This window comes from Echinococcus granulosus (genome assembly GCF_000524195.1).
Source record: "Echinococcus granulosus chromosome Unknown EG_S00023, whole genome shotgun sequence".
Taxonomy (NCBI): domain Eukaryota; kingdom Metazoa; phylum Platyhelminthes; class Cestoda; order Cyclophyllidea; family Taeniidae; genus Echinococcus; species Echinococcus granulosus.
In genome coordinates this window covers 832,681-854,744 of record NW_020170403.1, presented here as the reverse complement: position 1 = coordinate 854,744, position 22,064 = coordinate 832,681, and the positions used below count along the sequence as shown (strand labels likewise).

The 22,064-nt window shown below is 43.2% G+C and overlaps 2 protein-coding genes across 2 annotated transcripts in view; both read right to left on the bottom strand. All coding sequences in view use genetic code 11, as the record gives it.

Annotated features, from left to right (window-relative positions):
• The window catches only part of EGR_04021 (Neuropathy target esterase sws), a gene marked incomplete at both ends in the record, with an annotated part of 19,889 nt that extends 3,027 nt beyond the window's left edge, over window positions 1-16,862 (bottom strand). The window contains 19 exons of the mRNA XM_024493270.1: window positions 39-305; window positions 1,252-1,404; window positions 2,793-2,944; window positions 4,966-5,198; window positions 5,347-5,473; window positions 6,498-6,620; window positions 6,691-6,874; window positions 8,747-9,312; window positions 10,967-11,331; window positions 11,721-11,894; window positions 12,185-12,465; window positions 13,872-14,359; window positions 15,298-15,385; window positions 15,454-15,744; window positions 15,823-16,120; window positions 16,159-16,312; window positions 16,350-16,431; window positions 16,467-16,608; window positions 16,774-16,862. Coding sequence (XP_024352369.1) covers window positions 39-305; window positions 1,252-1,404; window positions 2,793-2,944; window positions 4,966-5,198; window positions 5,347-5,473; window positions 6,498-6,620; window positions 6,691-6,874; window positions 8,747-9,312; window positions 10,967-11,331; window positions 11,721-11,894; window positions 12,185-12,465; window positions 13,872-14,359; window positions 15,298-15,385; window positions 15,454-15,744; window positions 15,823-16,120; window positions 16,159-16,312; window positions 16,350-16,431; window positions 16,467-16,608; window positions 16,774-16,862 — 4,257 coding nt within the window. The remainder of the gene's footprint in view (window positions 1-38; window positions 306-1,251; window positions 1,405-2,792; window positions 2,945-4,965; window positions 5,199-5,346; window positions 5,474-6,497; window positions 6,621-6,690; window positions 6,875-8,746; window positions 9,313-10,966; window positions 11,332-11,720; window positions 11,895-12,184; window positions 12,466-13,871; window positions 14,360-15,297; window positions 15,386-15,453; window positions 15,745-15,822; window positions 16,121-16,158; window positions 16,313-16,349; window positions 16,432-16,466; window positions 16,609-16,773) is intronic.
• Window positions 16,863-18,116: 1,254 nt separating this feature from the next.
• EGR_04020 (hypothetical protein) lies at window positions 18,117-21,693 on the bottom strand (the record flags this gene model as incomplete). Its single annotated transcript, XM_024493269.1, has 7 exons — window positions 18,117-18,236; window positions 19,076-19,241; window positions 20,036-20,289; window positions 20,392-20,515; window positions 20,553-20,663; window positions 20,700-20,804; window positions 21,503-21,693. 7 exons carry the CDS (start codon window positions 21,691-21,693, stop codon window positions 18,117-18,119), a joined length of 1,071 nt encoding a protein of 356 aa, XP_024352368.1.
• Window positions 21,694-22,064: the final 371 nt, after the last annotated feature.

Below are 22,064 nucleotides of genomic sequence, written 5' to 3'. Positions count from 1 at the left end.
AATAAGCTTAAAATCCAGTCCGGTAGAGGATGACGTACACGTTTGATGGGAGTTTCAAAGACGCCCGAATCATCTCGAGACGAGTTCCGCTCGGCATTGTCATCGACCGTTGCTGCAGTGCCAGAATTGGATCCAGCAGCCGTCACACCAATGGAGATGGAGCGCGTCTTGCGATGGGTGCTACTTATACCACTGCTGCTGCTGCCGGAGCGAGCACGCTTGTAGAGCGCAGGGATCATCTGCTGATAGGCGCCGGTCTCCTGCCACATAGCTAGTGTCTCCTTAGCGTACTTGTAGCCCACCGACTGTGAGGAAAAAGAAGAAGATACAGGTAATGAAGCAACTGCTTAGGCAAAATCGCATTTAGACAGGTTCAGGTATGAGGCAGCCTCAATAACCTCATTCTCTAATTCATTTCGAGCTGACAGATATGATCAGTGTTCTAACGGTAAAATCTTTTAGTTTCGGTTTTACGTGCAATGACATTTAATTCATTTACACACATAACGGCCCAGAATCTCGCTTTGCTAATGACATCCATCCAGCCTTTTTTTAAAACAAAAAACACGACTTACGAATGGTCTTTTAGTCGTCTACACTTCTAAACTGGTTCGGCCGGGGCTGAAGGTTCACGAAACTTTCTCCAAAAAACTAAATAAAGTTATTAGGTGATCTCTGAGCAAAATCCATGTCTGCACAAAAAAGAAGACTAAAAACAACGGTCAAATGTAGACGACCGAGAGTATGGACGATAATACAGATGCTAACAAGCATGAAATCGAGCTACTTCCGATTCGCAAAGCTGTGTTGCGACATCACCTACTCAGATTAGTAAAGAATTATGGAGGTGGAATACGCCAAAGCTTTTCTTCCTGCACTCCTCTGTCAAATATTTCGAAAAACCATCGCCTGACGTCAGGTCTAGCTATTCAATTTGCCTTAAAATGGCTCAAATTAACTCAAAATGAGGGGGCACATCCTGCAGTTTCCATTCGACTGAGTGATTCACGGCTTGGACTACATCAACGGAGCTATAATTTTCTCTGGCTGCTACAAAAGTCGCAACATTTCAACTCGATCGTAATGCAAAATGATGCCATTAGGCCCAATCGACCCAATATTTTGGCTAAAGATCAAAATTTAAGCAGATATTATAGTTTACGGCGAGGAAATTCCATATTTAAAATGTGAACTTGGTGACAGCAAATGCTAGTATTCCACCTTAAATGTTTTCAAATGAGAAGAACATACCATAATCTCTTCGAAGGCTGCGAATTGGAGGGTCATGAAACGATCGATTGGAGGACGGAGGTAGTGACAAATACCACTCGCCTTGACTTCCTCCAACTGGCGAATGCAGGAGATGTAGGCTAGGCGCGATTGAATCTCTGTGAAGTTAGGTACCTGCAGAGGCAAGGGTGAAGGAAGGGGAACATAAACTCGGCTACAAGCAAACCATAAAAATGCTTCGCCAGCTTCTGCATTTGCATTTACCCAAATTTGGTGTCTGGTGAGGTTACCGTAAAGAAAACACTAGAGTCAAGTGGTCAGTACAATTGATGTGAGGTAAAAATGTCCGCACGACACTAATTCGACCCATGCGTGGAACAGTCAAACATTCTGGAAGGCATTACTTCCTTCAGCTCATTTCGCGGTGTAGAGAAAGCCAGTTCCAAGGTCCCTACTACCATCTAAAAAGAGAGTTTTCTAGTTATAAAAGTCGTATTTAACCAGTTTTTTTCATACAAAGAGAACAGACGTAAAATCTAAAAGGTTTTACATTTCTCCTATTGTTGGAGAAACAGTCACAAGAATCATTATGGAAGGTAGCTGATCGAGCTAAATTTCAGTGGCACTAATTCGTTTTTACCGAGTGACTGACCTACTATAAGACAAAGACAAGTCAATCACGTTCAAACCCGTCCAAGCTTGACCTTGCAAAGGAGTGCTACTGATCGAGACAAATGTCAGTTATATATATGCAGTTGCTTTGAGAATTACGGAAGCATGGAAGGAAAGAAGGTCGTCAGCAGATCTGTGCGACCTTAAACTGCAGTGACGTTAGGCAAAGCATTAACCTTGTGCCCACATAAATAAGGCAAAATTTCAACATCAAAACTTCAAAATCACTTCACCATCAGGCGAATCAATGCCCTGGGGCATATCATCGTTCTATCAGAGGCATTTGTTTAACTTAACTGGATACTCACTTGAGGAAAACAGCTAACATCCTTCAAAGCGGAAGCTCAATGCAACTTAGGATGTTTCACGTCTCACTGCCACACCAATACCTTTTCAACCAGACTAGGCCACATTCAACAACCATTGTGTCTACTGCAAGGTAAGACTCCAATTCAGGTAGAGAGGGTTAACAGTTCACAGTCACTCTGTTCCAAGTTAAAAATTACCCCGAAAAACTTATTACGCGGTGGACCAAAGAAAGAATTATGGAAAGGATTATCATTAAGCAAGCAATTACAGCCTTTAATCGCAGGGACTGGAGGATTTCAAAATCACAGTTTCAATGGTAAAGGATTAGAAAACCGCTTTCCATGTTGGAAATTGGCTCACTTTAAAGATAGGAGAGCCATCGCTATCACTAAAATAGGCAAAGTCGAACACTCTTCTCTAAGTAGAATATCAATTTCAAATTCGAAAGTTAGTCTTCAGCTACATAAATTGATAATGATAATAACGATTTACTTAATAATGGCAGGAAACAGCAAATGAACTGCAGTGATAGGGGTCAAATCGTGGCGCTAGCCTTTAGATTAAGGATAGAAGTGACTCACCCTGATGGGAGGACCCCACCAACGAAAGAAGCGTTGATAGATGAGCCACCAGCCCGAGAGCCAATCGCCATAGTTTGTCAGATTGGTGTCATAGACGGAGCCCACATCCACGGCATAGACTGTCTTTGCACCAAATGAAACCATGACGTCGGCTGGAGAGTAAATGAGGAAAAGACTGGTTTTAGAGGCGGTGGAAATGGGCAGGACACAACAAAACCAAGGCGGGAAGGGGGATGGGAAAGCGGGGAGTTGGGAAGGGGTGAGTGCACCTGGAAGCCATGACAAGCAGTAAGAATGGCATGAGGATCGATCCAAGGGTCTATAGGGTTAGCAGTAAATAGCAGTCCTAAAAAACCTACTGAATCGCAGCTTGAAAGTGACATACTTATTATAAGCAAACCCCAAACATTTGATATTCACCTTCGGAGTCGATGGTGCAGGTAATACGAAAGTAGTGGAATCGCGTTTAATCAACAGGGAACTTTTGAAATCCCATCACGCAACAATATTATGCAAATCGTGAAATTTTGACAATTTCGGAGATACAACGACCAACCTTGAAGTGGATAACACGAAATTAGACCAATGCTGGCTTGTCGGTCGGATGGTTGTTCCTACGCCATTACTCGAAATAGGCTAGCAGCCATTTGAAGTTGATATGCGGATTCGCAGGGGATGTTGATAGTAGCATTTCCCTCCCAATGCATGATAAATGGCAAAGTGGGTTTTAGAACCCCTTATATAGCGATGAAAGTCAAGACGTATTGCGTGGGGGACTGGAACACGGAAAACTTTCTACAAAACGCCCAAAACCAATGAAATCATTCATATACAAATCAATCTGAAATATCTTCTTTGATTTTTCACTCTGAACACAGATGGCCACATTTCGGCTTTGTGTCAACAACTTCCTCAAGGGGGATCATTTTTCCCCCATTTCTGTAACGAAACACCATTTAGAATAACGAATAAATCCGACCAATGAAATAAAAGCTGGAGCATGGCGAAATAGAAGTCAACATATCCATACCCACAGGAGGATTATGGAGTTCATAAATCATCAGTAAGGTTGTCAGATCTGTGCAATCATCCACAAGTGTAGGTGCAATAGGATGAATAAAGTGGCTGGATCAAATCCGGAAGTATAAAATGAATAAACGGGTAATTCAATTGCGATCCTCGGTTAAGGTCAAATTTTTGTCCGGCCAAAAGTGCAGTGACAATTTATTGGCCATTTCATGGAAGCTAGTATAATGTTTGGGAAGGCAAAGAATTTTCTTCGGCAGGCAAATCTGCCAGTGCGAGCTAACGATCGTAATAGCAGTCTTCCAGAAAAATGGTAGAAATACTCTTGATGTAGCTAGCAAGCTGCCATTGGACAAGAGATCTAATCCCAAAAATGAGTCAGTTATAAGGGAGCGTGATGGGACAAAAGCAGTCGTAGTAGAGGAAAATACATTCTCCCACCCCAAGCAAACAGCAAATTGAAAGCGGGGTTCTGTTGGTGTGGTAATTGCAAGAACCCATCAAAAGCACTAAATATGAGCACAAAGAGAAGTCCATTTTAATCGGCAACGCCAAGGAGTCGACAAAGACTGCGATCTGTCACGTAGGAAATTTTCTCGTTTACATTCTCAGTTGACAACAGGAAAGAGGATACCCTATGAATAACGAACCCATTAAAATATTTAGAAAAACAACATTGTTACACTGTCTCTCCAATTAAGCTAATTTTTCAGTGAGAATCCAGCAGAACAGAAAATGCCAATCAAATGCGATAAAATATTTTGGGAACTTCCACTGCCAAATTGCAACTCCTGCGCACCGAAACTGACGCAAGTTTAGAGAAAAACACCGTTTCCTGCAAAAACTGGGTACGTTTCAAAAATGTGTGTTGATTAGGCAGACAATTGACTAGGCGAAACAAAACCTACTTCGTCCAAGCAGACCACCTAGCACGAGAGTCCGGTAAAAGCACACCACAAACGTGAACGTAAGAGAAAAGGAAAGTTGGCGAAAACTCCGTGAAACACACCAAGTAAATGCAGGAATAAGTTAGTGCAGTTGAGTGTGGTATCAAACGAACAGAAAGCGAGAAAGAAGCATGCACGAATTGCAGAGAGGGAGGAGATGAATGAATGAAAAGAGCACGGGAGGAACAGCAATAACTCACCGGGCACATTGTTGACGTAGCCTCCATCAAGGAGGTAGCTGCCATCCACCGGATCACACAGCGGCGGCATGTAGCCCGACAGAGACATACTGGCTCGCACGTAGCGCCATAGTGAGCCTGATTGCATTTGCGGATGCATGGATGGATAGATCGATGTGGCAGCAGGTATGAAGCGAATCAAAGGGGAGGGGAAAAACGAAAAATGCTCAGATTGAGAGACAGCAGCATGCAAGCTGCGACAGCAGAAAAGGAATGGCGTGTGGCCCAATAACCCTTTCTCCTACTTGTTTGACCAGTGAATGCATCTCAACCCCACCCAGGAGGAAGGGAGGGGAGGGGAAGGAGAGGAGAGGGGGAATCAGAATGGGGATGAGTGAGGACAGGGGGCTACCTGGAAGGATATTGACGAAGACGCCGTCGATGAGGTAGTGGCCATCAGAGGGGTCGCAGAGAGGCGGCAAGAGCAGAGGGTAGGTCATGCTCGAGCGCACATATCGCCACAGCCAGCCTTTTTCGCCGTTGGAACCAATGCATGCACACATTAAAAACCGGGTTATTCTGAGCCCATGACCTCACAGTGTGAGAGAAAACTCAAAAGTAGTCACCGATGTGTGTTTAAGCAAAACTGGAACTTTTATTTTTACAGGTGTAAAAACGATGCCACTGTGATAGTAATTCACGCAGTAGAGAGTGTCAAACCTGTCCCACTTGAACATGTAGAGAGTCAATTCTGGCACTTTTACTCAAGTGCGCACATGAGCAGGATGTGGCGAAAGCGCAAAATCCGAGGATGTCCACTCAAACAAAAGATGACGATGGGACGCTCAACAATTAGTAGTCAAGACGGTGACAACTCCGAATTTCGATGGTTCTTGGACCATCATTCAATTTAGCGCGTGGAACGCTAACACGTGAATAGCCGATCTGTTGCTTAAAGATGCTCCACAAGGGATGAAGCCCGCTGTGAGAAGGGTAAATCCATCATAGCCATTCACGTGTATTCGCCATTTGGGAAATTTGACGCAAGCCGATACTAAGACAGAATATTTCAACACTGCTGACAAATCATTCTATGCCGAAATTTTCCAGATATTGGTTAGACGTAGGAACAAGTGCATAAGTAGGGCAGAGAATCGTGTGGAAAAATAAATGCAGCTAAAAGTCCATTTTGACTTCAGCGGCCCTCTTGCCTTCGTAGAGGTGGCTAGCTGTCTTCCAATATGAAATTCTAATGTGGAAGCGAATGAGGAAAACATGAAAGAGGGAAGAGAAGGGAGAAGTGATTGGTTCTGGACAGAAAACTTATTGGAGTGATGCTAAATCTTGACCCAAAAATGACTGGACGGTAGCCCATGATTTGACAAAATTAGGTTAATTTAAAGTTCCCTCGCCTTCCCCCTCTCCTTACTCTCCTCTTCCTCCTCCCCTCTCCTCCCATTTCAAACTCTAAAATTTGAAATCATGAATTTAGCTACCAAAACTCCGTCTATAAAGAGCCATACCAAAAGAAGCGAAATGTAGGGGAGACTTACCGCTTGTATGGACTCGCATCTTACAGTTACTGATATCCGTAGTAACACAGAAGTAAGGCACCCACAAATCCTCAATTTGGCGATCCTTGAAGATGGACTCTATGTGAGAATTGAACTCGTAGCCTAAGAGAGGGAAAACCGGTCAAATGGCGACCCGGGGAGACAGACACCGATCCGGCGTGCTTTCACTCACCAGAAAAGAGAGAAACAGTGGGATACGTGATGTCCCGCAGTTTGGGCCAAATGGACTTGAAGACACGAGCAAAGTCGCGCGAGCGTTGGGATAGCTGCGCCACTCGTGTCTCCTCGGACCACATCGCGCCTATCAGCGCCCCAATACTTGTCCCACCGACCATGTCGATTGGGATTCCTGCCTCCTGTAAGGTGAAGTGGAAAAAAAGCCTTAGCGGTGTGAGGCATCCCTTCCACAAAGAAACTAGCTGAAATGGTTCCATTAGCGATTTCAAATCTCTCAGCATCCGCATCATCAGCATCAAGATCAAAACACTACGACGTTTTCTAATAACTAGAATAGACTGGGTAGCGTTATCACGGAGCTGAAATTTAAAAAAATAAATGGAAGAAAATCCCAAAGAGAACACATTTTTCCCCAAAGCGAGAGGGTATAAGGAAAAGAAAACAACGCAATTGGGTAAATAGGATTCCTGCTAAAATGGAGGCGAAATAAACAATGATAGGGATATTAATTACAATATTGTGGATTTCAAGTTGACTTGAGAGATTTGAAAGCAACAATAAAACTACCCTCCCCTCAAAAACAAACCGAATTGAATAACAGGGGAATTAGTGTAGCTCCAGTATTTATCATCATCGAGATGACTGTGGATATAATGCCTAAAAAGCCAGGCATGTTGACAGAAGAGTCAAAAAACGACTTCATGAGAATGAATCTGAGGGGATTTTATTCACTTTGCACAGGAAATCAAACAGAAACCGAGGTCAGGAGCTACCCATAAGCCGCCGACACGAGGACCGAAAATAAGAACTTAATTACCAGCATTACTGCAATCATACTAAACAGCAGCAATAGACAGGCAGGAAAATGTTGCACCAGCTTCTGTTGTACTCTTACCCTCTTATCGCTATCCATCTTTACGTGAGTGGGAAGACACATTAAATGGTAAACTTAATGACGGATCATCTATCAGGCACGCTCAGAATGCGCAGTTGGCTATAAATCACACCGAAAAATGTGCTCACACCACAAAATCAACTCTCTCACTTACCCACGCAATCATCCATCCACAGATTCGATTGAAAAAGCCTTTAAAATTTACGATCAATCGAAGGAGTCAAGAAACTTCTAGAACTGTTGACAAAGTATAGAAGGGCAGTAGTTTCCTCAATGTATGTAATGACGCATACATTCAGTCTTCTGCGGTTCGGCTCTTAGGGCGGCAACATAGAGCTCAGCTTTTATTACCCGTGCTAGTTGGTCTCACCCTGTTTGCATGCTTGTAAAAAGCTAATTCCAAAATCGCATGTATTGCAATACCGCCTGAGGTACCCCAGGCTAATCACTGGTGCCATTTAGAAGAATGGGAGGCATTAATGAGACTTATGTCATAAAAGGAAAACATATGTTGCGGATGACCAAATCTTTGGAGACCCGTATTTAAGGAGTTATTAAATACACGTATCAATTCCAAATTCTGTATCCTAGTCAAAAATGTGATGCGATCCGGGTGGAACGAGTCAAAACTGTTCTTAAAAGTTTCGTTTACAACACATGTAGAATAATACGTTTAGTAGTAGAATCCAAGGACCTGATACCTTCCCATGTAATAAACTGATCAAATGATTCAAACTGACAGTTTCGCAGCACTAAAATGGCAGTCCAAGGAAATGAAGTAAATCGAAAAGCAGATCCGAGAAAATGAGTCTTTAGAAAAGGCTCCGCTTTTAAGCTACGAAAAGCGAGTGATGCAAAAAAACGCACCCGCTGTAGATTATCATTAAGCCTTAAGCAAAACTTAATTCGCCAATATGACGCAATGGATAGACCCTCCTAATTCAGTCGTCTCTGCGATGATTATCTATGAGGTTACCTCAGGCATCACAGTTACGCCAGGGAATTGGGTGACTTATTACGACAGATACACTGGTGACAGGAAATCTGTAAGCTTCCTTCCGTACAACACCGTCTTTACCATCGGAAGTCATTAAGATATTAATTATGCGCAAAATAGGTCTGGGATAATTAATAAGATAAAAGTGAGCCAACCCACCTGGAGCACACGAATGACTCCCACATGGGCAGCGCCTTTAGCTCCTCCCCCACCAAGCACCAGTCCCACTGCCTGTCCAGTGAGATATCTCGCTAGTCGTGACATATCTGAGTGTTGATTCGGCTCTTCCAAAAGGAAAACTTGACTGTAAAATGCAATGAGGTCCTTCACTGTGGGATTGAGCACACGGGGAGGACAACGGATGTGGTAGTGTTGTGTAACCCAGGGTCGGGTATTAAGCCAAGCCGCGGTGCGTTTCGCAGGCGGGTACTCGGTCTCTAGGGGATAGAGGAGAACAAGGATCTTTGTCACCTTGGTGGTGAGGCAACTCATCGCCTGTTCAATGGGCGAGAGCTTCGTGGGATCATCAGCAGAGGCAAGAGCGAGGAGGACAACGCAGTCGGCTTGTCGCAGGCAACGCCGGGTCCATGCAGAGGGACTGCAATGACTGTCAGCGATGTAGAAGACCATTCGATGGACATCCTCTTGGTGACTGAGCCATGAGCAGAGGCGGTAGTCATTGATGGATTCTAAGGCATTCTCGCCGAGGCGCTTTTTCACTATGTCTGTGGGAGAGGAGGGAAGAGGAAAAAAGTATGTTAAAGCATGTGCCTACAGCAGTTGTTCGAGAGGATGGATTAACATAGACTTATTCCTTACTTGGCTAACTTAGGAGTGGATTACAGTAAATTTGAACTTGGTATGAACAATTCAAGCATTGATTTGGGCATGTACAATGCGACTCTTCAGTCGCAAGAAAGTGAAGAATAAATGATAAGCAAATGAAGACATCAATGAATTGTGACGGATTTCACTTGCAACACTGATCAAAGAAAATGTTAAATGGATAAAAGACCTCGAGGACTAGTCAGCAGGAAGGAAAATAAAGATTTTGAGTTTCAGCTAATTTCCTCACAAAGTTGTTATCTAGCGCAAAAAAGCATACGGTTATTGAATTAGGACTTGCAAAAGAACCCAAAACAAAGGATCAGCAACTCAGGATCATCTTTGCGATTTTGCAAAGAAAGCTAGTGATTATTTGCTTCCAAATGCGACATCAAGAATTCCAGTCTATCCCCCAGCAAAGATTGAAAGGCAAAAAGTGAAAAGGATTCTCACTTACTATCTGAAGGATAGATTTCAACAATGTTTTTGATGCTAATAGAGCGCATAAATCGAAAAGTTGTTGAATTTTAGTACTACACTTTTCAATGAGGAAGCGTGAGAGAATATGAAAAAGAGTTACTAAATCAATATATCTGTAAGTAAAAGTTTTTGAAGACCATTTTCTACCATCGGGTAATGGACAGCGTGTGACATTCATTGGCTCTGAAGCGGCTATTACGACTTTGCCTCTCCAATTAAGATGGGTGTAAACCAACGGTTCCATCACCCAAGAAGTTAAACATGACTTAAAGGCAAGTTAAACCCTAATCTTGAGTTTTTTTCAACCATTAGCGATGCGTAATCCTCCATTCATATTAAGATAGAGGATAGTGGTGAACGCGAAGCGCCTCTATCTTCGAGTGATTCATCACCACATCGACTGATGGAGTGGCCCCACATTTACATTTTATAATGTACTGGCTGTAAACATTCACGTGCGTTTTGAAAGTCCCCACAATTTGCAACATGTCACTGCAGCGAGGCATACCGACAACCACACGAACTGGTCATCTGAGAAACACATGAACGTGTAATCAAATGAATCCGAATAAAAAAACAGAAGTGCAACCATTTGTAAAAAAGTGCTTCCATGTTGTCCTTTAATTCTTGAATACAATGAGTTGACAGCATCAAGAGTGGGGGGGGGATATCTGGAAAGAGAACGGCTCAGAGAAATGTCGGCATCACTTGCTGTTTTTGTGGTGCCAAAAGTACAGAGTTTTCCAGATAATTAGGCGTAGAACAACGCCGGTAACGCATCCAAAAATGGTAAAAGAGAAGAGGCATACAAGCTCGCAAAAAAGCGGCAAAACACACCCACTCTACAACGCATACAGTACGTGGAGTGAGGCATCACATCTGACTGTGAAATCGTTAGTCATCAAACAAATCACAGGTGAAGTTGAGGCCCCTCCACATAAGTAATGATTTTGACGAAGCATGGATCGGGGTTCGAAAAGGGGGATAGAGGGATGGATGCTTAAGCATGGCATTAAGACATTTCTATGAGCCGAACAAGCAACGACCAGAGGTCAGGAAAGGAAGTATACATACCGGAGGTGAGTCGAACCGATGAGCCGAAGACTGACATTGCGTGTTGCAACTCAAGCGTGAAGGCCTCTGTGTTGATATCCGGTGAAGTAGCTAGAATCGCAATGGCGCGCAGATTCGTCATGGCACCTCCACTGCCGGCGGCGTTGAGATGTGACTGTTGCGGAACACCGCCGCTAGCACCTTCGGTGTACGATCCAGCTACGAAGGGACCGAAGGAGGAGGTTTGACCTCCCTCCAAGATACCGTAGACAGTAGGTTGCATCAGTCGGTCGGAGAGGAGTTGGATGAATCGACTCACAGGATGCGGAGTAAGGCGCTTCAACCAGTTTAGCAGGATGGAGGGCACCTTTACTACCTCTGAGTCGCTGTAAAATAAATGCATATGGATATTTGACAATCTAACTGACTTCAAAGACTGCCTGATCTAGACACTGAATTCCTAATAACGAAGTGGACAGGCTCATTTCTTAGAGAGGATTCAGTACGAAAAGCATCGACATCTACGCGTACCTGTTTGGGTTACATGAAATCTGTCAGACTTTCATTAAAAAAGGATAATGGGAGTCCCTAAAAAATACCCAGTAGGCCTAAAACAAAATGCGAGAATTCAGAATTTGGTGGTTATAAAATCAAAGCCATGAGGGAGGCCCAATCAGAGGATTTCAGTATAAAACGGAGTCAAGCGCAACTATTCAGATCGACTTGGTTAAAGACAAGGAGAATCCCTTTTGACTAAAAAAAGAGGATAACTTACCGGATGGCAAGAACTGTGTTCATGCGAGGTTTAGCGCTAGTGACCTCCACATAGCCCAGAAAAGCACCACGACCAGATTCAGTAATCACATTGCGACTGCCATCGGAATTCGTGTGAACCTCTCGAAAACGGCCATTTAGCACAACATAAACGTAGTTCGAGCTGTCGCCTTGTCTTGAAAGGAAATGAGAGGGAAGGTTGATGAACACGAATTACCCAACCACTCAAGCAGTCCTTTGCAAACATACGACCAGTGAGGGGAAAGAGCGACGAGGAGTGTCCAATGCTTGCAAAGCGCAATGACTGTTTCATAGTTAAATACCTAAGAGCTTTCACCTCAAAGCAATGAACTATGAGAATAGAAGAGAAACACAGGATATCTTTCAAGCCAGGTGAGATGACCAGCCAATCAAGATTGCCCACCCCAAACAACCGAGATACAGGAAAGACAGGAAAACGCTTACTTATAGAGTGCCTTGCCCGCATCTACTCCATGCCACTCAACTGCGAAATCGGCCAGTCGAAGGAGACGTGACAGTCGCAGACTCACGAGATTTGCAGCATTGATAAGGACCTGTGGATAAGAACGCACCAGCCGGAAGAAGTCGTCCCGAGATAGCACCGCCACCCGTGAAGCAACGGAGGCCTGTGCGCTGCAGTTGTTCGCCTCCCCCGTGATCACGCACATCAAACCAATCAATTCGCCGGGCGTACAGCGCAGCACTGGCACCGATTTCGTCACTCCCTAAAAGAAATAATAGAAAAAGAAATAGGGACTTCCTGACATTTCGATTCGATCACAAGAAAGTTCGACTATTCAAATATGCAGGGATGTTTGTCAATGGCAGTGGAGCTGTTTACCGTAGGTTTACGAACCACGCTTCTTACTGGGCCTCGACTCTTCTAATTTTCAATTCGACTTTTGAATTCCTAGTCAAACCCTTTCAATTACGCGATTCCCACTTCAATATTCTGATTTGTCAAGTAGACCAGTTGGATTGAAACTTGAATCCAGGAAAAGTTATGAGTGCTTAAGATTTTAAGAGTCTGCCTGTTTTTGGCCTCTAATTTCACTCCTACCACCTTTTAAAGGACCAAGCAATTTGAACTAACCCCTTCTCTAAAGATTTGAATTCTGGGTCCTCCTTCCTATATGACGAGACCTGCGCATAAATCCAAGTAACTAAGCTGTCTAATTCAGCCTATTCAACTAGTAAATTGGTTTAACTACTGCTGATCCTACAAAACAGGCTCGAACATTTTCAAAATGCCGTCACATTAATAATCAGATTTGAATAACAAAAAAGCTACCGAAGAATGAAATCCACTGCAAACCTGAGGCTATTCCAAAGTCGAACCGACAATCGGTTGATAGGGGAAAAAGCTTCCGTTACCTTCTAAAGGTTAAAATAAAGCACAAAAATATCATTGAATCTTTGGGATAACACTGCATTAAGATCCAACTTATTGAACTGCACAATTATGCACGCTTTCAGAAAACTTGGTTATGGTTGGTAAAGGTGGAGAAAAGAGGGGTAGTTAATCGCCGCGTGTGAGGTAACTAGCTTCGTCTACTAAACTAATAATCCTTGTAGTTTAATGTGAAATGGCTGCGGAACCTATATTTAAGTCGCACCAAAGTGGAAATAATGGGATTCTGGGGTACCCTAGGCCTTGGGGATAATCCCAAGGTCGACAACTGCCAAGTAGGGGAGAAATTCATGAAAAGGTACGAAAAGCATTCAACTGCAGAAACCCCTCTCAGTGTCATACAAATCATCAATGGCGAATCGTAAAAACAAAAATCAACCGAATCGCGTGGATTTTCGAACTATCAGATCGTAAAGCATCTAAGTAAGGTCTAAAGAACAGCCCAAAAGTAACAAAGACAAGGCTAACCCATAAACAAAAGCCCAGAACTCAGTTAGAACCAGACCGATAAAAGGACATGGCACCTATCAAAATGTCGCAGTAAAGCCTAAACGCAGATCAATAAGGAACTTTACGAACTGTACATAATTTGGCAGATGAAGCATTCTTACCAGCAACATCTTAGTCCCTCACATGTTCCCGAAATTCTCCCAAACCAATCCGATTAAGCAAATTTCAAAATCATTGCTACAAAAAAAATCAACGTGCCGGTCCAGCGACAGTGGAGAGCTGCGTGATCACAAATCCTCCCGAGAGTATGTAGTAGAGTGCCAGTTGAGGTTCCGTCTCCTTAGAGATCAGCTCGCCGGGATTGACTTCTACTACGCTGATCATGTTCTTTCCAAAGGCCGTGGCGCCCTCAGAAATGCCAAAGAGGCGTGCAAGGTCCTCCTGTGCCGCATATATTAATTCCACCTGCTCTTTGGCGGCAGTTGCGGGGGTAGAGGGTGCGGCGCAATTCGACGCGTTGTCCGCCACCTCACCGAGTTCAAGAAGCTTGGAAACAGACGAGGTGGAGACGAGAGGCCCCACCTCATCAAGACTTCCGGTTCCTTGAACTATCACTGCTGGTCCTGTCTCTGCAGTTTTCGCAGCGGTGGAAGGATGTTTCGCTATTGACTTCCGAGTTGGGACCAAATGGTTGGCTGTGACCGAGCCCTCGGGCATTAACCTGGCCGTCTTGGACTTGCATCGTTTGTGTGCACGGGCTGCGGTGGAAGAAAGGTATTTTCCAGTACTCCAGTTAGTAGTAAAGCTACTTTCCTACCCGCGTATTAGATTACTGAAGGGTGCCCCATCAAATAAAAAAACCGGTAGCTGGATCAAAATCGGCCTACTCAATGATGTAAATGCAAAAAGCATGTGCATAGTTTAGGCATAAGGTTAGCCATTATAGATAACCGAAAAATCAAGTACGCAAAATCCCCAACTATTAAGCTTGGAATGGATTCAGTGGCATCAGGAAACTAGAAAAGTACTTGATATCAAGTTAGCCTCGCAGTGAAACTAAGTTTTTAAAAATAGACAGCAGAGTTAAAAAGTAAAATTAATCATTAAAGGTGAAATAGAGACAACCTAAAATTTTGGTGTATAATATAGAATACACATTTAGGGATAGGGAACTATTCAGGATTATAAATACATCAGGAGAGGTTAAAAAGTTAAATATACTTTCCACCGATACAACATTACAGCCCAATGCGGTCTTTTGAGAGAAAAAGTATTCATAAAAATAATGTTGAATTATCTAAATGTGCAATCTTCAAAAGCTAATGTTATCAGATATTCAGTTAGAACTATAGCATATGCTGGTAGGACTAGGCACCAGGTAACCCCACAGAGACAAAACAGCAGAGAGCATTTTTGCAGAAACGGAAGCAAATTAAATGTGTGATATAGTTACTCTTTGGCGTCAAAATTATGGTTTACTGGATAATGAAAAAATTGTTCTTTCAGGATTACCCAAATATCCATGGCCCAAAAAAAACGCAGTGAAACAGGGTGGTGGTACCATAATGTTTATTGATACGACACCAGGTGAAAAAAAATACTCCGACATAAGGCAGTTGAGGAAATATGTAACCAAGCAAAAAAGTGTCGAAAGCATGTAAAATCATGATACAGAAAAAAGAACAGTAGCACCTACAGTCGCTGTTTGATGCATTTTTGCTCCTTTCATCAAGACGCTTTAGAAACGACTCAACAGCTGAGTCTTTGAGGAATGTTTGCCGTTCCTAAAAGAATAATGAGTAAAAGTAAGGGACATGTTCATTAGAGAAATAGGGAATCCAAGATGTTGCACCTGAGAGAAGAGCTCCTTGTCCAGACCAAAAAAATTGTGCAGAGCTGCGAATGTGACGCGATGAAGACGAATGATGGTCATCTGTGCGAGTCGAAGGTTTGCTGGTGGATAGTCCCGACAAACTTTGATCAGATCCGAAATCGCTAGACAGACAACCTTACTGCGTATCACAGCCACCGCTTCAATGTTGTGGTACCTCGGTTTGTTGTTGTTCATCGCGTCCACAATCGCTAGAAGGCTATAGGGATTCCCTCCCGCTGTAACCTCGTGGATCACTGTCGAGGAACCATCCTAAAGAGGCACACAAACTTGTTCAAGGTGCCGATAAAGGTAAAAATAAAAAGGACAAAGCAAAGAAGCTTCTCATACCGTGTCAGTGACTTTTAGGTCCAAACGACCACTTTTGACAACGTATATCTTATCCTCAGGATCTCCGTCACGAAAAAGATGACTTTTGGGGCGCAAATCAATGGTACTAATGACACTGGACAGGGCTTGGACAACATCACGACCGAGGTAGGAGAGCATTCGAACGTGGTTAACCATTAACTTTAGGTCCTCGGGCATGTCACCGGATTCATCTCCTGATTCCGGCTCAAAGAAGGACTCGGGTAGGTTGCGTTGCTTCAATAGAGGATTGCGACCCTCCGAATCGCCACTGAAGAGCCTATAATTCGTACGTTGAATGAAGTGAGAATGGGTAACCTTTTGACATAACCGATAATTAGTTTTCGCTGTTCATCGCGGGATTTGGAAGCGATTGCATTAAAATTGCGGCTCAAACGGATAGCATAGTAGCGGATTTTATCTCGATTTCGGAAACGGAAACGAGTAACTTTGTGTTCTTGCTGGAAGGGTACTAAGATCGCATCGAATCAATGGTAGCACCACTGTACCTTTGTACCGCAAACGCTGAGCCAACTTCCAAATAACAATTGCAATTAAGGGTAAAATAATAAACAGAAGGAGCGTGGATAACTAAGGATAATAATTACGTAGAACTAAGAGCGTACTATCAGTTTGGACAGCAGATCCGACGAATCAGCGCCACCAGTGATGGAATCAAACGATTCATCAGACAGGTAAGGGAAAAAGCACGTACTATCACCTAAGCAAGCATCTTCTGGCATGGCCAATTCATCGGCGACACCTTTACTGAGAAGAGAAAGTGCCCCTAAAACTGCCATCAGATTAAAAAATACTAAGCGGACAGCCATAGTTTTCACCAGGGCGCCCGCAGCCGAGCGAACTTAAACAAAGCAATGGAAATGCTGCCTAGTCCTTTAAAAAATCAAACGTCAACAAAGTTAAGTTACTCACGTGATTTGATCATCATCATCATCCGAATTTTCGGCACCTCCTCTTAGAAGAAGACAAATTTTGGGACACGAACAACAAAATCGGCACATTCAGGCACTTAGGACTTAAATTGTTTACGATACGAATAATAGCACTTCCTTTAAGCAATTTGCTGCAGGAAGTTGCGAAATGACCCCCGTCTATGCACCGTATTAGAATCAGTCACATCCTATCCTCTTGAGTTTTAAGAATACCTGCATCATTGTGAGTGAACCAATAGATGGCGAGCGAATCATTGCGTGGGCCTGCCTTGAAAATTTCGGTTCTATGAGTAATTGTCAGTCGGTACAGTAAAATAATATGCCCTGTAGATGGATGGGATTTGGCCGTAAATCCTAGCCATGGAATATTATTACATCAAATCATTTCCACAATGTAAATAAAGGGTTTTGCAAGGCGAATTATCAGGTTTATTTTGTCAACCTGGTGTTTCTATAAGTTTGGGGCATGATTTTCTCACTTGGGTGATATTTTTGTAAAGACAATAATCTAATTTGGTTTAATTGTTGGAAAGCTACGAGGATAAAAAGACCGCAACACTGAAAATGAATACTTTGATCGCCTTGATGACGAAAGACGATATGATACCTGTGCAGAATATGTTTCGTCGATGCACAGTAAGGGACGGGGCTACTGGTATAGCCTGGAAGCCAGACTGCCCAGTAGCGATACAAAGGCGGAGTCCCTAAGTAGCCTATTACAAAAACTGACATTTAACAAAACAAATAATGTGTTCCAAGTGCATCGGCAAAGCGCTCATATTCAACAGTATTGATGAGGGCACTAGCCTTCCGGTGGCAATAGTCACCAAAGTTATCATACTCCTCCAACAAGGTTGTTGTTGTTCATATTCTTTCCCTCAAATCTAGAGGTATTCGCAAATCTGGTCGGGTTTGTAGCACCAATGAAGGCCATCAATCCCTCCACTAAGGCCCACAATGAACCCCGTCCGCTCCGCCGTTAAATCTGTGTTGCCACTGGCGCAACGGGTCTTGACCCCCTGCCGTCTCCATGCTGACCTCCTAAATGACTTGGCCACCTTGACACTTTTAAACAGCTTCGAATTTGCTGAGGTGGCGAGATCCCATACATGGTTTCCGTCCCACAGCCAAGTAGTGGGCTCTTCGTCAACTCACTTGCTCCTTATGTCAAATCACTGGACCTACAATCGACCTTCACTTGATCAGAATGAAACGCAGTGAGTTCCAGCCCTAGCACCAAACCAACATTAGAAGTGCCCAAAGGGTTCAAAAGTGCAACATTGAAGAAATGTACAATGAGCAGGAGAGGGGAAGGGAATGTATTCAGTTTCTTCTACTCCTGCGCACATAGGTTGTGGTCTCAGCCTTCTTTCCGAGGGTCTTTCGAGCTCGCGGCAGCTTGTTGCGCTTGAATTCCACCTCCCTCATCCAAGCTTCATCCGTCTGAGGGGAAGAGAGTAAAAGACAGAGTTAAAGCAAAGTCATGTAATGCACATTATAGTCGTAGTACTAAAGGTTGATCGAATCGTATACCCTGCTAGACGATATCTCCAAAGCAGATGAATGGAACGATTCCAACCATACTTTCTACCTCGATTCATCCAGACAATTGGCTACCATTACGCCATTTGATATGAAAGAGTTTGATCTCCTTAGGTAGCATTTCAAAGCCAATTTGAGGGAGGGGGGTGAATCAAATATCGGCGAGCAGAGAATGTGGAATAGGCGATAGCCGGATCTTTACGAAAAAAAGTATATGCACATGCAAGGATGAAAGTAAATGAATAAGCAATGCTGCAGTTAGACACAAGAACAAGTTGCTTCGTTTGGATAGTTGTTTACTTGTTCGGGATTTGACGCAGTCGAATGTGGAAAAAAAAACCAGAAGGTTGTCAATTTCTCTGCCCCCACCTACGTGATCGTGACGTTGTCACAAAAACCAGTTTAGACACTTACATACAGCCTAAATCATCGCCATGCTACTTTGCAAACAAAAGGCCTGCTATACTTACGCCTTCAACAATAGATCAGCAAGAGCGACAATGAAAGTCACAATGAGTATAATGCGAAAGCTCCCCAATTTGCTGCCACACTGTTTCGCCCTGGCCAAGAAATTCGCATACTTGAACAGGTCACAGTTGTACAGATGGAGACGAAGTTATGAATCCAACAACGCGCCATAACGTGATATTCCAAATAATTTAAAAACTTTTAAACCGTTTCATCCTCAGGATACGATACAGCAGCATACTTATGTGAGGAAAAGTGAGATGAGGACGTACCTTAAGTTGACGCAACGACGGGGCCAGTTCACCAGGCAGTTGGAAGGAAGTGGGGAACTTGGGCGTCTTCTCGTACTTGCGTATAGCTGCCCTCAACTGGCGCCGCTGGCGTCGTACCTCCTGCTGCCGGACCTCCTTGCGAATCTCCTTCAACAGTTTTGGGATGCTAAAAGCAGATGCCCATTTAATACAAATTACAAACTACCTGATATGTTAACACTAGATGTTCGAAACGTTAAGAAAATAGTGAGTCACATATACCACTGCGGCAATTTCAAAGTAATAGGAGAAGGAATTATCAGGGAGACAGTAAACTCCATTTGAACAGTTTCAGGAATGAGAGATGAGAGTAGCCTGAAACCTATCTGGCTGAAGGCACACGGAGCGCCTTAAGATTCGTAAGGAAGCCAAGCCTGATTTGGAACAATCATAAATTACAGAGCTGAGAAAAGGAACTCGATTAAATCAACATTTATCTGTTTCGAACTGTGAATGAGCATTAAGGGTCTTCTAACGGGAGATCCTCCGGTAGGCTTAGTTCAAACTGGCCACATGAAATGGATGCGAAATGGAGACTACGTTCTGTCAACGATGCCAACGCTTCGTCTGATATCACCGTGCACTACATTCAGTAGCTAGTTTATTCGAATAAGAGGTTGGAAACATTACCGATATTGGATATTGAAGCCCAATTTTCGCAATATCCGGATAGCATGAACTGAATGAACTATCAAATTTAAGCTACTTGTATGTTCAATAATTATAAGCTATCGGTTCCCCAGTTCTTCCATATTCTTGAAAGTGCAACTACACTTCAGACGCAAATACCAAAAAAACGAAACAGCTAACCCAGTTTTAACTGCCGAAAATGAAGTTTTAACTAGCCAGGCTGTCATGCGAATTAGAGCAACCTGTAAACACTAAACCTCTGAGTACTACAAAAACAAGAGATCGACTCACTTCTCCAAATCCGTCTGCATCCGCTTTGCCAGCTCCTTAGCAGTGGGTTTCCTACCCTTTTCCTTGGCCTTAATTCGCAGCGCCTCAAGCTGAGCTTGGGTCAGCTTCCGTCGTTTTTTCTTCTGCTTCCTGGCGGTGCGTGGATTGGCCGCAGCCTCTGCCTTCACCTCCTCCTTAGCCACGTGAAGCAGTAGCACCTGGTGGTCCACTGCGCTGGGATTGTACGACTGGCCAGCCGGACAGATGAGCTCTGGCTGCTATGACACCCAAAACGAGTACACATATGAAAAGAACAATCAGCTGAAACCGTCAACTAGAGTTCAACCAAGAAATAAGGGTAAACTTGGCTGACGTACAGGAGGTAATATCGGGGCAATATCGGTAGATTTGATAGAATCGTTACCATTTTTGCTCTGTTCATCACCCCAAATGTCAACATAACGTTGGAATACGGAACGCCTCCTTGGTCGATAAACACATCTGAGGGAAATTACGTGCGATTTGCAAAGTAATGTACCTTTCAACAAAACTGCCAGCAGTTGGAATTTCTGGATGATCCTTGGCAGCCTCCTTGTCGCCTTTGACGATTTTAACTTCGTCCTCCTTCTTAACAACAAAACCTGCGGCTCTAGAAAAGTAGGTTACCTAAAATCTCGTAGCCTACGTTAGTTCCCTACGCTTAGCAGCATCGTGTAGTTCTGTGGAAATATTGTTCAAAATACGTTTCCACTGTTTCTTCTTATTTTTACCACGATTTTTCATCCCGAATCTACAAATGAATGTGAGAGTATGTAAAGAGGGATAGAACTCGGTAGCTACATCGAGAAAACCAATATCCAAGCAGGCGAAGCAAGAATATGAAGGCAAGCAAGTAAATCGCATGAGTCGCGAATCTCGTGGGAGTAACTGCTCTGAACCAAACAGAAACAGATTTAGTAAACCTTACAAAAACGTGCAAGGGGCAACCAGGAAAGTCCGCCCTCGTTGAAAACAATTAAAACGAATAGATTTCGTAACAAATTCCATTCTGCTAAAATTCTGACAAGGCTGTAGTGCATGAATTAAATTTTATGCCTTGCCTGTAAAAAACGCTTTTAAGATGCCCTAATTTGAAAATAATATACGTTTTTAAGTATTTCACAGGACAGATGGCAACTTATTATAATTAAACCAACATCCAAAGGGCTTGGTTCTCCGCTACCTAGTGATTTGAGAAAGTAATAAATTTGGCATGCAGTTATTGTTAGGCGTTTTAAATGTGACCACAACCCTGTAAATGACCAATTATCGGAGAAAGCCATTTAGTCCAGGACTCACTAAAGCGTCTTGCAGTTTTAGTTGCGAAGAAATATTTATAACTGAGCAGGCGTAAAGACTTGCTATCAAATTAGACGAACAAAGCCAAATGCAGGGGACCTCTGGCTATCATAAATTAAAGAGTGCACATATGCATGTACGCCCATCTACCTTAAGAAACTTTCTTTTTTCCCATTGCATCTATTTGTCCCATTTAATCCAGCGCTCACTTTGTTTGGGCGCAGGAAACCTGGCGTAGTGCACAGACTTGACAGTGGTCGCTCTGTTGCATTTAAATAATTGGTATGGCGGGCTACGCGGACACTCTGATCTCCGCATTTTGTAATTCTGCTCCCTATCATGGCTTATGAGTCATACCCGTAGTCCATCATCACCTACGCACATTAGTATCATGCATTCCTCAACAGGGCTCTCACTTCCGAAAAGACTCAGGTGACAGTTTTCTCAGTGTGACAGATCCAGAATGACCACCAGTCCTTACAATTAACACGGATTTCAAACTCTTGGCAGATAGATTAGTAGGAGCATTATCAAGATAGGTATTACAGACAAAGATATTTTACTTCATCGCGTGCCAAGAGCTTATTTTTGATGTGTGAAAGCACTGATTACACGTTTTATTTTTATATAAATATGTCTCCAGCTTCTTAGGTTACTTTAATGACCTGATAAATCTTGGTTGTTTTTTTTTTTCATATTAATTTTACCATCG